General features: G+C 39.9%; 1 protein-coding gene across 3 annotated transcripts in view; it reads right to left on the bottom strand.

The window, feature by feature from the left end:
* frs2a (fibroblast growth factor receptor substrate 2a) overlaps positions 1–15,948 on the bottom strand; it is a 97,168-nt gene that overhangs the window by 11,586 nt on the left and 69,634 nt on the right. For all 3 annotated transcript variants that reach the window (XM_078567895.1, XM_078567894.1, XM_078567896.1), the window contains 3 exons: positions 14,501–14,592; positions 8,296–8,482; positions 997–1,155 (listed from right to left, as the gene is read on the bottom strand). In XM_078567895.1, the coding sequence (XP_078424021.1) occupies positions 997–1,155; positions 8,296–8,482; positions 14,501–14,566 (412 nt within the window). In that variant the 5' untranslated portion in view covers positions 14,567–14,592. The remainder of the gene's footprint in view (positions 1–996; positions 1,156–8,295; positions 8,483–14,500; positions 14,593–15,948) is intronic.

Here is a 15,948-nt window from a genome sequence, read left to right as displayed (position 1 = left end):
AGGTGACCAAAACCGTACAAAGTATTTCAAATGCGGTATCACTAAGGCCCTGTAAAGCTATGGCAAGATTACCCACTTTTATACTCCAATTCCCTTGCAATAAAGGTCAACATACCATTTGCTTTCCCTATCACTTGCTATACCTGCATGTTAGTTTTTTGTGATTCATGTACCAGGACAGCCAGATCCTTCTGTGCCACAGATTTCTGCAGTCTCACTCTATTTAAATAATATTCTGCTTTTCTATTCTTCCTGCCGAAGTGGACAAGTTTACATTTTTCCATATTATACCCTACCTGCCAAATTTTTGCCCACTCAAACTATCTATATCCCTTTGCAGAATTTTTGAGTCCTCTTCGCAACTTGCTTTCTGACCTATCTTCGTATCATCAGCAAATTTAGCTACCATACACTTGGTCCCTTCATCCAAGTCATTAATACAGGTTGTAAATAGTTGTGGCCCAGCACTGATCCCTGTGACTCTTGACTAGTTACAATGTGCCAACCCAATTTGCTGCTTCCTCATAGCTAATCAATCTTCTGTTCATGATAATATGTTATCCCCAACACCATGAGCTTGTCTTGTGTAGCAACCTTTTATGTAGCACCTTATCAAAAGTCTTTTGGAAATCCAAATACACGTCTACTGGTTCCCCATTAACCATCCTGCTTGTTTCTTTCTCAGAGAACTCTAATAAATTAGTCAAACAGGATTTCCCTAGTATTCCCTCCAATGTGCAATGGAAGTTTAGTAGTTCACATTGACACTGGATTTTCTGAGGGCTTGTTCATTCATGGCTTGCTGATTGGTAGTCTGTATTTTATTAATTGAACATTGCACCCAGTTGGCAGGTTAGTCAAAAAAGAGAACCTCATAGCTTGGAATGACGCTAAGTCCAAATTCACAGCAGAGGCATCCTTTAGCCACTTGGCCTTCAAGGTGAAGCTGTTTGCTTGCAAGAAGTATTTCAGAACAAAAACATAAATAATACTCACTGGTAGGTGTCCGTGGAGTTCTTGGAATATCTAATTCATTTTGTTGTTCGTTTCTTTCTACAACTGGCTCTTCCACTACACTGATACTGTTAGACTGCATGATATCCTGCAGCAAGTTGAAAATCTCTTCTGCTCGTGCACATTTGAAAGCAAAAATTCCTAAAGAACAATGGGTGGACATTAATGATTCAACATGAAATCAGCATAAAAGATTTTGAAATATGTATGACAGAATTAATTAATATGTACAATGATATATATTTTTTCCATTGACACATTTCTACAAGTTGAATAAAAATAATAGCAACATAATTATATACCACCTTTAACATAATGAAACATCCCAAGTTTCACAGGAACATTATAAAACAAAGTATGATACCAAGCTACATAAGGAGATATGTCAGATGACCAAAAGCTTGGTCACAGAGGTAGTTTTAAGCAGTGTCTTAAAGGAGGAACGTGAGATAGAGAGGCAGAGGGGTGAGCATATTCCAGAGCCTGGGGCTAGGCAGCTGAAGGCATGGCCAACAATGCTGAAGTGATTCAAATCAGGGATGTACAAGAGGCCAGAATTAGATAAGCACAGATATCTTGAGGGTTGTGGGGCTGGAGTAGATTACTGGGATAGGAAAAGTCGAGGTCATAGGAGGGATTTGAAAACAAGGGTGAGAATTTTAAAATCAAGATGTTGATGTCAATGTTGAAATGATGAAATCAATGTTTAATCATTTGCAAAACATCTTCCTTCCTCTTTCTCCTGAGGGCATTGGATCCATGCTGGAGTTGTGGTCCCAAGGGCTCTGCTGACTCTCCAGCATCTCACCCAAGTTCTCTTGAGACTTGACATTGAGTGCCAGCAGGCTGTTAGTCCTATGGGGCTTTATAGCTGGACACGATCTTCACCCAACTTCCAAACAGATAAACTACCAGCAGGCATCACTAGATAGCAATCAGGAACAGTCCCGTCCCATAGAAACATAGAAAATAGGAGTAGGTCATTTAGCCTTTCGAGCCTGCTCCGCCATTCAATATGATCATGGCTGATCCTCTATCTCAATGCCATACTCCGGCTCTCTCCCCATATTCCTTGACACCTTGAGTCTAGAAATCTGTATTTTTCCTTCTTAAATATATTCAGTGACTTGGCCTCCACAGCCTTCTGTGGTAGAGAATTCCACAGGTTCACCACCCTCTGAGTGAAGAAGTTTCTCCTCATCTCAGTCCTAAATGGTCTACCTCGTATCCTGAGACTGTGACCCCTTGTTCTAAACCCCCCTGCCAGAGGAAACATCATTCCTGCAGCCAGGCTGTCTAGCCCTGTTAGAATTTTATACGTTTCAATGAGATCTCCTCTCATTCTTCTAAACTCCAGTGAATACAGGCCTAGTCGGCCCAATCTCTCCTCATACGACAATATTGCCATTCCCGGAATCAGTCTGGTGAACCTTCACTGCACTCCCTCTGTGGCAAGTATATCCTTTCTTAGGTAAAGAGACAAAAACTGCACACAATACTCCAGGTGTGGTCTCACCAAGGTACTGTACAGCTGCAGTAAGACATCCTTGCTCCTGTACTCAAGTCCTCTTGCAATGAAGGCCAACATACCATCTGCCTTCTTAACTGCTTGCTGCACCTGCATGCTTGCTTTCAGTGATTAGTGTACAAGGACACCCAGGTCCCTTTGTACATCAACATTTCCCAATCTATCACCATTTAAATAATACTCTGCCATTCTGTTTTCCCTAACCAAAGTGGATAGTTTCACACTTATTCACATTATACTGCATCTGCCATGTATTTGCCCACTCAATCAACGTGTCTAAATCGCCTTGAAGTCTCTTAACATCCTCCTCACCACTCACATTCCCACTAAGTTTCATGTTGCCAGCAAATTTGGAAATATTACATTTGGTTCCCTCATCCAAATCATTGATATATATTGTGAATAGCTGGGGCCCAAGCACTGATCCCTGAGGTACCTAACCAGTCACTGCCTGCCACTCTGGGAAAGATCCATTTTTTCATGCTCTGTTTCCTGCCTGCTAACCAATTCTCGATCTGTGACAATAAATTACCCCCAATCCCATGTGCTTTAATTTTGCACACTAACCTCTTATGTGGGACTTTATCAAAAGCTTTCCGAAAATCCAAATACACCACATCCACTGGTTCTCCCTTATCTATTCTACTAGTTATGTCCTCAAAGAACTCCAAACATGATTTCCCTTTCATAAATCCATGTTAACTTTGTCTAATCGCATTGATATTTTCAAAGTGTCCTGTTATCACATCCCTTATAATAGACTCTAGCATTTTTCCCACTACTGGTGTTAGGCTAATCGATCTGTAATTCTCTGTTTTCTCCTTTTTCAAATAGTGCGGTTACATTTGCCACCCCCGAATCTGCTGGGACTGTTCCAGAATCTACAGAATTTTGAAAAATGACAACCAACTAATCCACTATTTCCATAGCCACCTCCTTTAGTACCCTGGGATGTAGATCATCAGGTCCCTGGGCTTTATCGGCTTTCAGTCCCCATCCCCAATGTTACCAAGGCAAACTGTAGCAATCTACAATCACCTGGCTGAGGATCTGATAATGCAGAGCAGAGACCAGGAATTAAGTCTTCATGGGTCCATATGGCTCAGCTATCTACTGGATAAACAATAAACCACTGTGGGGAACCATGTGCAGACTTTTTATTGATGCATTTAATAATTAACACAAAGCAGATAAATTAGGTCATAAGGGACAGTACATATTTGATAAATTTGTCACAATAAAGAAAGAAAAAACACTAATCGCATGATACTGTGGCAGGGTGGGGGTTGCGGGCTGAGGAAGACAATGCTGTTTAAACAGATAAACAACTGGTTTGCCCCCAAGGGATCAATCACATACAGTCAATGCAGGCACCAATGCCAGCTGTCTCCCCAGTATTGTACCTCTTTGTAATAAACAGCAGAGGGAGCTTCACTTACCACTACAAGTATAGCCAGATACCCCGTGGCGTCCACCATTCCCAGCTTTTTGATTTATTCTTCCATTGTAAGCATTAAGTCAGAGTCAACATTCTTGTTAATTTAAGTACTCAGTGAGAAATTATTTACTTTCTAAATACCAAAGCTGAATCATGATCTTCATGTGCAGTAAAAAAAAAATCAATTCTGATAAATGGATGCCACAATAACGCCAATAAGCATTTGGATTCATGCAAGTCGTTTAATCCTTGATTGATATTGAATGGAAAACACATTACAGTGCAATGTTTCTCCAAGTGGAAAATCAGATAGTCTCGTGTCTCCGAAAAGCTTCAAAATTGGTTCACAAGTAATGAAATATTGTGGAGTACCGAGATTATTCATGGCCTTGGCTTTTTTGAAAACAGCTAGATCCCACAAACAGTAAAGTTAATGATTGGTTAACATGATTTTGATGGTACTGATTTAGGGGAGAATGCTGGCCGGGAAACTGGCAGCGCTCCTTCCTCTTCTGAGTAGCATCACGGGGTATTTAATGACCTCCTGCACCTCCAAAATATGCAGATGGGATCGAAGTTTAACATGTCATCTGAAGGGCAGCATCACCAACTTTCCCTCATGACTGCATTGGAGTGTTATTTTAGGTTGTTTGTTTAATTCTTGGATTGGGACTTAGACGAAGAATGATGACTGGTATGGCACCTTGGTGTTATCCCACACCCCATGTATTTTCAGGAAAATTAAATATAGAGCCAAAGTACATTCTGACTCTGCATGAAATTATTTGGAATTTCTATTTGTAACTCTCCTGATGATTTAATTACAAAGCAGTGTTCACTCTAAAATATCTAAAGGTGCTGACAGAATGAATTGTTTAAATTATTTATCAAATGCAATGATGGTTGGCAAAATGGAGACAGGTTGGACCAAAAATTCCTTAGCCTGTGCTCATTTAGTTCATTGTAATAGGGCACTGAAACTGGCCTCAACACTCCTGTTTTGGAAGAAGGGGAATTGGCAGGAATAAAAAACAAGAGTTCCTGCTTCTGATCGTTATCCAGTGGCCCTTACTGGCAATGCAGGTGTATTAGCCTGTAAAGCTCTTCTAAGACGAAGAAAAATCATTAGGTATCTAATCTATCCGGTAAATATTCTTTTTCAATCCTTTCTGTGCTGATTGAATGCTCTCAGTTTAAAAAAAAATTTCCCTTACTCTCCTAAAGGCATTGATTCCTTTTGGGTTTATTGATCCATGGGAATTGCTTCATTTCCACCACCTGAACCAAATGGCTGTTATTCAACAGACTAGTGAAACAGGGAGCTCCACTGTGATGCCCCCTATGGTTGAATAGCCTGCTGACATACTGTCAAGGCTCACACATGAATAAAGGCCACTTGAGTGAAAGGCAGTAAAATCCATTGAAATTTATATCAGCAAGGAATCATCGCCTCCAGGAACAGAGGGGAAATTTGATGAGAAAAGAGAAATCATTCTATTGCTGTTGGTACCACTGCTGTTTCTAATTAACATAAATGACTTGGATAAAGAAACTCAATGCAATGTCGTCAAATCACAGATGATACCAAATAAAAGGGACAGGGAAATTGAGAGAGGGAGAATTAGGATGGGTGTGGAAAGGATGTTTCCTCTTGTAGGAGAATCTAGAACTAGGGGTCACTGTTTAAAAATAAGGGGGTCACCCATTTAAGACAGAGAGGGGGAGAATTTTTTTCTTTCAGAGTGTCATAAGTCTCTGGAACTCCCTTCCTCAAAAAGTGGTGGAAGCAGAGTCTTTGAATATTTTTAAGGCAGAGGTAGACAGGTTCTTGATAAGCAAGGGGGAGAAAGGTTATCGGGGGTAGGCGGGAATGTGGAATTGAGTTTACAATCAGATCAGCCATGATCTTATCGAATAGCAGAGCAAGCTGGAGGGACCAAGTGGCCTACTCCTGTTCCTAATTCATATGTGCATGAAATGAAAGTAGGCAGAGCAGTAGCAGATGAAATTTTATGCAGACAATTCTAAAGCGCTGCACGTAGAAAGAAACCATTTGAGACACATCTACAAAATGAACAGTGCTGAAATTGCCAAGGATGAAGGAAAACAAGGCCTAGGAATCTGAATAGGCTCTTCACTCAGCATGTCCAATTAGTACAGGACAACAATCAACAAAGCCAATAGAATGTTGAAAAGTAGAATACAAGTTAGAGAAAGTCACAAACAAACTTTGCACTGTGGGTACTGCTTCCATTTCTAGTCTCCAAGAATAAGATGACATTAACGTGCTGGATGCAGTACAGAGCATAGCCTTGAGGATGCCCCCTTACTTCAAAGGTATGAGTTATGAGAAAAGAATGGAGAAATGCTTCAGCCTAGGAGAGACACCTGAGAAGGTAATCTTTTAGAGATTTTCAAGAAAATGGAAAAAGAAAATTTAGAATTTACTTTAAATTGCAAAAGAAGGGCGAGGGGACTTTTTTTATGAAAGGGAAATGGTGTTTGACAAATTTGTTAGTTTTTTGAGGATGTAACTAGCAGGGTAGATAAAGGGAAATCAGTAGATATGGTATATTTGGATTTTTACAAGGCATTTCATAAGGCATCACAGGAAAGGCTATTCCACAAGTTAAAGAGCTCATGGGGTTGGGGGTAATGTATTGTCTTGGATAGAGGATTGGTTAAAGGACAGAAAACAGGGTAGGAAAAAGTAAGTCCTTTTCAGGCTGTTGCTAGTCGGGTGTTGCAAGGATCAGTGCCAGGGCCTCAGTTTTGATAATCTCAATCAATGACAGGCGAAAGGACTGACTGTAATGTATCCAAGTTTGTTGATGATACAAAGCTAGCTGGGAAAATAAGCTGTGAGAAATACAGTCTACAAAAGGATATAGGCAGGTGAAGTGAGTGGGGAAATAGATGGCAGGTGGAGTATGGAAATGTGGAGGTTATTCACTTTGGCAAGAAGAATAGAAAAACTTTTTTTTTTAAAATAGTGAGTTGTTGTTCAGAGGGATTTGTATATCTCTGAAAAGACAATATCAACAATGCAGGTACAGCAAATGATGTGTTGGCCTTTATTGAAATAGGGTTGGAGAACAAGAGTAAAGATGTCTTGCTGCAATTGTACAAGGTTTTAACAAGATCACACCTAAAATACTGTGTACAATTTGGGTCTCCTTACCTAAGCGTACTTACATGGCCTGGAGGGAGTGCAAAGAAGTGTTATTAGGCTGGTTTGTGGGATATGGGGATTAGTCTATGAAGAGAGATCGAGTAGATTGGGCCTATATTCTCAGTGGTTTAAAGATGTGAGAAATGATCTCACTGAAACACAACATTCTGCGAAGGCTTGACAGGATACATTCTGAAAGGCTACTTTCCCTGGTTTAAGAGTCCAGAATTAGGGGGCAAAGGGGTTTGTCATGCGGAGAACTTTCTTCACTCAATGTGAATCTTTCAAATTCTCTACCCCAAAGAACAATGAATGATTGAGTCTATTCAGGAAAGGGATTGATGGATTTTAATGTACGAAGGGAATTAAAAGATTTGGGAATAATGCAGGAAGGTTGAGTTAAGGTAGAAGATCAGCCATGATCTTATTGAATGGCAGAGCAGGCTTGAAGGGCCAAATGGGCTACTCCAGCTTCTAGTTTTTTTATGTTCTTAGAGAAACAAGAAGAAAAATTGATAGATTTTAGGACTCTGAGGGAATCAAGGGATTGGGGGGAAAAGTAAAGTTGAGGTCCAAGATCAGCCATCTTATTGAAATGATGCAGCAGGCTCAAGAGGAGGGATGGCCTATCCTGCTCTTATTTCTTATGGGATACAAGCTCCAGCCTGATAAAATGTACATTCAGGACTGATGTCTGTAAATCCTTCACACAAAGAATATTCAAATGGAATAGACTTTCAGCTAGATGCTGAAATAGGGAATTTTAGAATTATGAATTAATTAAGATGGTCTGTAAATAACTTGGTAAAGTCTAAACAACTATTTGCATTTATATTAGATGCTTAACATTAGAAAATATCCCAAAACATTCAATACAGCATGGAAATAACCAGTAAAGAAAATTAAACCTAGTGAATAGAGGAAATGCTAAGTTGAAACATTAGACGACATAATTAAATAGTGAACTGTAGTTAAATGGAATTTACAAATAAATAATGTGCTTCTGATTCTACATATATAGGAACAGTTCCATAAAATTCAACTCAAGTTCATAACAGGGCAATCCATCAAAGCATACATTTGAACATAAATGCTAAAAGAGACAGTATTCTTCTAAACCAGTTAAATAAGTGACAAACATACCTTGCCCAGTTTGACATCTCCGGCCACTTTCAAAAGAGAAGAGATTAGAATCATAGCCATAACGGCGCAGGCAGAGGTAGGGCCATTTCACAGGATCTCTCTTCCGTGTATGTAAAATCAATTCCGTGTCTGTAAGTTCCATTATACCAGAACCCAGCTCATTACCATCATCATCCACATTAATCACCTGGGGAAAAAGTGCACTTTTAAACCTTGGTGTTCTACAAATGAGGTGCCACTTGTACAAAAAAAAAGTTCCAACACAATTGTGTGTCAATCTTATTTCTATGGAATTAACTGTATGAATTTGGACAATCTAATACTCTGCTAATGGAGAAAGAGCTGTCTGAGTTCAAAAATACATACGATATGGTTTCTGGATTTCCAGCAGCTTGGGAAATGCTACACTGTTAAAAGCAGGGACCCTGTTTGTCCTAGCAGCCTGCAAAATACTGGTTAGGTTTAGAATTCTATCTATGCCCTGATTATGGCTCTAGGAATTTTGTATAATTCATTAGCAACTTGACTGTAAAGGTGAGAGAACAAAGTATAAAAGATAAACTTCAATTTATAAATAAATCGTGGTTGGCAGTCTGTAATCAGCAGGGCACCACAAGGATCAGCACTCAGGCCTCAGCTATTTACAATCAATATTAATGACTTAGATGAGAGGGCCGAGTATAATGTATCCAAATTTGCTGACGTTACAAAGTTAGGTTGGAAAGTAAGCGGTAAAGAGGACGCAAAGAGGCTGCAGAGCGATATGGACAGGTTGAGTGAGTGGGCAGAAGATGGCAGATGAAATACAATGTGCAGAAGTGTGAAGTTATCCACTTAGGTAGAAAAAAATTATAGAAAGATTATTTTTTGAATTGAGAAAGACTGGGAAATGTTTGCATTCAGAGGGACCTGAGTGCCCTTGTACATGAATCACAGAAAATTAATATGCAGGTACAACAAGCAATTAGGAAGGCAAATGGTATGTTAGGTTTTGTTACAAAGGGATTGGAGTATAGGAGTAAAGAAATCTTACTACAATTATACAGGGCGTTGGTGAGGCCACACCTGGAATAGCGTGCAGAGTTTTGGTCTCCTTACCTAAAGAAGGATATATTTCCCCAGAGATATTTCAGCAAAGGCTCACTGGACTGGTTTTTCGGATAAGGGGACTGTCCTGTGAGAAAAGACCAGGACAGTATTCCCTGGAGTTTAGAAGGATGAGAAATGATCTAAGAATTTTTTATGATTCCATTAAAGGGCTTGACAGAGTAGATACTGAGATCCCTGTCTGAGACATCTAGAACACAAGGTCACAGAATAAATCGTTGACCATTTAGGACTGAGTTGACGAAACTTCCTCACTCAAAGGGTTGAGAGTCTTTATAAATTCCTTACCCCAAAGAGCTTTGGATGCTCAGTTGTTGAGTACATTCATGACAGAGGTCAATAGATTTTTGGATACTAAGGGAATCAAAGGATATGGGGATAATGGAGAAAGATGGAGTTGAGGTGAAAGATTAGCCATGACCTCTATGAATAGTGGAGCAACGTTAGAGAGCCAAATGGTCTACTCCAGCTCCTATTCCCAGTGTTCTGAAGTAAATCACAACTTATTCAACCACCGCAACTACTCATACTTATATAACATAATTAAACCAGAACAATTCCTAGATTGGTCATTTGGTGAAACACTGATCAAACCAGTAAGATTTTGTTAGAATAACTATAATCGCTCACAAAAGAGCAGAACTGGCATGGATAAATCATTGGTTTGCAATGGTTTAATATTTCTGCCAAACAGCTTGTATTTAACAGCATAGTAATCATAATTATTAGTTAAGCTTGCAAGGACCTACAAAACATTTGCAGTAAAATTAGTACATTAAGTCCTTGTTTTAAGTTGCCCCCCATAACGTTGTTTCATTTTAATGTTGTTTATTCTTTAGGGCCTGTTTTTCCAATTTGCATCACCATTTTCATTTTTACACTGTCTGCACTCATACCCTCCTGCGCTGCATTCTGGGCCAGCTGCCGTCATGTTCTGATGCCGGAGTTGCTGCCAGAGGCCAAGGCTGTGGGGAAAGAATGAGGCCCAAGATCCAGGAGCAGAAGTGCAGGGCAGGGAGCCTGACCCAGGTTTAGCAGGATAGTCACTGCCACTTGGAGCGGTGCCATGGCGGCTCAGGACTAGAAGCTGCCAACCTTTGGGGGGGGTGAAGTGCGAGTAACCCTGGATTTGGTGGGGGGTATGGGGGAGGAAGGGAGCAGGGCCCTCGGCTCAATTTGTGGTCTGGGACAAGGGTTCGGCCCCAACTCAATCCGTGTCCTGGGACAGGGGCTTGGCCCCCCCACAGACCGTGAGGAAAAGGTCCAGGCTCCGAGGACCAGACGCAGATTTGGACTGGGAGTTGGCCAGGGCCTTGGGTTGTTGAGTCACTGCCCTGGGGAAGGGGTAAGGATGAAGGGGGAGAGGATGTGGGTGAGACAGAGAAGGAAACAAGAGAGAGAGAGAGAAACAGTATTTCATTTTGTACATTGTTTTTTCCAGGTAAGAAATGTTCGAAGGAACCCAACTCTGGCTTTAACATTGATTCCTATTGGGAACCCATGATTCACATAAAGTTGTTTCACATAAAATTGTGATTTTCAGGAAAACAACCACAACTTTAAGAGAGGATGTACTGGATCTTTAATGACACAATACTTCTTTAAATGCCATTCCATCCTTCCTATGCCATCCCCATCCCATTCCTGTCATCCCTCATGTATCATCCCCATCCCAGTCCCTACATCACTCCTCCTCCCCATCCCCCCTCCCTCCCATGCATTCCCCGCTCTCCCCATGCCATGTCCCCTAGAGGACCTTACACCAGGTGCTTTATATCAGATGGGCCAAAAAATTGTTATACTTGGTACACTCAGTACTCAAATATTACAATAAAGTTTTAAAATATCTAATTAACCAACTGTCATCCCACAGATGCAGAGCAACAGAGTTTTCCAGAACAACCTCACCAAACAAAGCACTCTGCAAAGCAAAGCCCTCAAACCTGACAGCAGTCATCTTTTTAAGCGAGTCTCCCCTCTGGGTTTAGTGGGCAAATCCCTGGTCAGTAAAAGCTCGCGTAAATTTTACCCTAAATCCATTTAAGTGCTCCAATTTTTTTTCTTTATTCTTTCAGCATTCTTTCTCTCTGTTAGTGTGTAGCTCTTGTTACATTGGTTGTTGTGTAGTCTCTAATGCTCACCCTCATGCCAAATCCCCCTGGCGATCAGAGCTCAGATTTGTTAATGTAGATACATGATTTCTGATACTTTCAAAAAGGTTAATTCCTGGCGATTTTATTTCAACATTTTCCAGAAATCTCCTAAAATATTTCAATGTTTTTGAAGAGAATTCATTACATTGCCAAATGACAGTTTTCCTCAGAGCATTTTCTATTTTCCCAAACAACATCGATATATTTTCAGACTCACTTTAGCACACTACTTTCTGTAACTAATACTGAAGTCCTCAATTTTTTTCCTGCAGCTTTTGCAAGAACTTTTTTCTGTTTACTGTTAAGAACATGCTAAAAATAAATTCAGCAGCTCCATTACTGAGATCAAGCAGATTTTAAACAGTAAATGAGATTAAGAATGGAGCCACAGGGTAAACTGATATTGAAGCATGCAAAGCAATATATAGATTTATTTCCTTCTTGAGGAACCAAGTTGAAAAAACAGTGCAAAGCACCATCAAATTTGAAGACTGGGAGATACGGTAGTCAGAAAATACTGATTAAGTCATATTCAACTCCGAACTTAAAATACTGAATGCTGTAAAAGGAAGAACCGGGGAAAGTAAAGACTTGCACAGTTTAGAGGAGTTAGGAAAGAATGAGACTTATTCGATGAGGTTTGATTTCAGGGAAGAGGAAAGGAGCCAAGGACAAAGGACATAAATGGAAAAACAGAATACTGCAGATGCAGGAAATCTGAAATAAAAAAACAGAAAATTCTGGAGGGAAAAAAACTCAGCAGTTGTGGCAACATCTGTTGAGACAAACACAGTTGACATTTTAGGTCTCTGGCCTTTCGTCAGAACAGAAAAGTTAGAGATGTAATAGACTGAGCAGGGGGTGGGTGGGACAAGGACAAAAGGAAGGTCTGGAACAGGGTGAAAGACAGGAGAGAGTGAATCACAGAAAAGTTAGTCCTCTAGGGCCAAAGGGAATGGTGATAGGGTAAGAAAATAAACAAAGAAACAAAAGGTGTGCCTAGAGCAGGTGTGCTGCTAACCATAAGGAAATAAATCTGAAACAAGTATCATGTCCTTAAGACAGATCATAAACTGTTTGCATCAAACCTTACTTTGTCTTTTTTCAGGAGGAAGACTTTGCTGAACCAAAAGATGGCTGCTGCTACAGGTCACATGATTCACAGGTTGGCTACAGTTTCTGTATATTTTCAACAGCAGTTAAAGGACAAAAGCTCAGCCCTCATCCTTGAGGAATCTCACACCTCCCATAGTGAGGACACATTACAGTAATAAAATCATGGACCAGCAGACAATCTGTCTCCCCAGCCTGGTCCTATAACCAAGAGAGAGCCATCGATAGAGCCACCGCAGAGGCACTAACAGCCATCAACTACCTCCAAAGGTGAACAATGGATTTTGACCAGAGGCATAGAAACTGCTTGTTAGCTTGCAACTGACTCATTAATGGGCAACATCACTAAACTTCTAGTCTTTGGAAAGTTTAAATTTTACATTCCTAGACTCGTAACTCAGTCTGCTGTTAATCTCTAGCCTGCAAACATCACAACAGGATTGCAGGCTGAACAACCACCTGCATCAAGTCCAATCCTCCATGAAGCCTGTTTCTCTAGAAGATACCTGCCACTGCCTGTTGATCAACCCAAGTCTTTGTATACCAGCCACCTGAACCGTAGCTCCTCCGTGAAGGAACCTTACTGGACTCTGGCAATCGGGTGAACTGATACCCATAGTTGTGGCTATCTTCCTTTTTTAGTTGGTCATAGTTATAACAACTCGTGTGTGTGTGTGTGTGTGTGTGTGTTGTGTGTGTATATGAAGTTGAGACCATCCCCCGGGTTTGAATGTATGAATAAACAACAATTCTTATTCAACTCTCAACAGAGTTTGCTGCGAGTCACTTTAAAGATTGACTTCTCAAACGAGGGTTTGGGGAACACACCTCAACCTATTTCAAAAATTAAAACACCTCTGCTTGCTGACAGAAGGCGAGAAAATAAAGGAGTTCAGGTTTGCCTCTCTCCCCTGTCTGTAACGCAAGAAAAGGAAATAAAACAAAATAGAAGACAGAATTTATGGTCTGAAATTGTTGAACTCAATTCTGAGTCCAGAAAGCTGTAAAGTGCCTAATTGAAAGATGAGATGCTGTTCCTGAAGCTTACGTTGAACCTCACTGGAATAGTGCAGCAGGCCAAAGACAGATGTCAGCATGAGGGCAAGATGAAGCTTAGGAAAGAACAGAGATGGAAAATGCAGAGAAGCACTGATCATAGGCATATCAATAAAATAAGTATGTCGTGCACTAGAAGTACATGTTGTATGCAAGAATTTTGATATCCAAGATTCATGGGAGTTGGAGAACTGACCTCTTTCCAACTATAAAGTTCAGAAAGTTATACTGGAAATCTGGATTTTGAGTTTCATGTAAACATTTGCCGTAAACCTCAGTGTTGAATGCTTCTAGTGGGCATTGTTTCCAATATCAATCTGAACATCAGCTAATGAGATCAGGCAGTCTTCTAAAGTAGTCATAGGTTGCTGGGTACACAGCTACACCTACAAAGCAGCATCTCTGGCAAGGTACCAATTAAATGCTGCAGTCATTCACCATTTCTAATATATGCTAGTAATAAATATCATGAAGTATATCTGAATAACGCAATATGTATCCATTTATTATTAGAGTGTTGTGATGCTCAACTTCACAATTTCAGCCATAACAATGGTTCATCAATCTTAATATCTTTTCTTCCCTGAAAATTTGTAAGAAAATCCAAATATATATGACTCAGTTCCACACAGAGGGCAGACGGGCTGGCGAACGAGAGGGCAGGGAGGGTGCGCGAGGTGGGGGAGAGAAAGGCATGGGGGGGGGGGGGGGGTGCGCGGGGAGCGCGCAAGAGAAAGAGCAACACAGTCAAAGAACAGTAAACTTGAACATGTTACCTTAAATTTTGCTTGATGGTCATCTGGGACAGTGTCTTTATCTGGACAGCTACAACAGCTACCCATGACTTCTTCAAACGACCGCCTGATCTCTAAAATAAAAACATTTAAAGATAACATATTGTCAAGTCAAAAGAAAGTATTTTCTATTTACATGACTTTGATTTTATAGGAAAACGTCAGGAGAGAGTTACAAAAGGAAAATAAATTTCACCTTACCCTAGGTTTTTTCATTTTGATTCTGCTCATACATAGGTTTTAAATTAATTGTCAGATAACAGCAGGTTTAATGTTAAAAAAAGGAGAACAGTATTCCCACCTCAGCCATGAGTACTACTCAACTCCAAAATTAAAGAATAATTTAAAGATTGCTATGATCATCATATATGGTTGTTGTTTCTGAATTAAAACAACATAAGTAAGTTAATTTTAAGGAATTTACCAAATAGCTGGGAGACAGGCTTCCAAATATGACCTTTTTTAAGTCTTCCTTATCCTTTAACTCATGGAGAATAATAACCGTAATGTAAACAATTATAGGATGTTTATTTTTTTTTGAATCAATGGCTTTAATAAAAGTGATCGCTGAGAAAAATAAATTCAGAACCCAGAGGATAGCTCTCCATTGTGTCTTATGTAAGTTTTAGTCCTCAGACATGCCTAATTGCCCTCTGACAATTAAAACCAATGGCTCATCACATTGGATAATGTATTAAACATTACACCTCACTCAGCAATAAACTCTTCTAACCAGCTCCCTGAGCTGAAGTCATTTCCATTGCCATCGATCCAAAAATAATTTGTGAAACCTGCTTTAAACAGGTCTCTCAACCAGAAAGGGCCACTCAGATGACACATCTATTGGTGTTGTTCCAACTGTCTACTGAGGAAGAGAGCTGGAATCAGCATTCTTGCTGTAGCTGGATGCTAATCCCGGCAGTTTCTATAACCCAAAAGGATCTCATTATCTGCTTCTCTACTTGCAGTTTTTGGAAAATCAGAATAAAGCATTTTCTTGCTCAAGTTAAAATTTTACATGTAACATTATAAAGACAGTTTAAAACTGTTTGGCTCCATCAAATTCATCTATCACAGAAATTGATTCAAAATGGAGGCAGAGCACTTAAATTAAAATTCATTTTCTAAGTACTCCTAAACCTGAATAAACAATCAAAAATGACTAAGTGACTTTGCACAACCGAGGAAGAATTCAGATTGATTGGAAGAAAAGGTGATCTACTTCTTTTTTGCATAAATGGAGATCATGACCGTGTTTTAAAATTAAGATGGTGATGTTGCAATTCCTGTGTGTTAAAAATGCATTTCTAAAATGTACTCCCTTTACATTTTTACTGTGAAACTGAAAAGCTCAATTATTTTTGTCCAACGATGAATTGTTTGAAGTGGGATTGTCACAATTGAAAATTACTTGTTTTGACTATTGCTTG

Source organism: Cetorhinus maximus, chromosome 22 (assembly GCF_964194155.1).
Source record: "Cetorhinus maximus chromosome 22, sCetMax3.hap1.1, whole genome shotgun sequence".
Classification (NCBI taxonomy): Eukaryota; Metazoa; Chordata; class Chondrichthyes; order Lamniformes; family Cetorhinidae; genus Cetorhinus; species Cetorhinus maximus.
The sequence above is the reverse complement of the archived record's forward strand: the minus strand, read 5'-3'. Positions and strand labels throughout refer to the sequence as shown.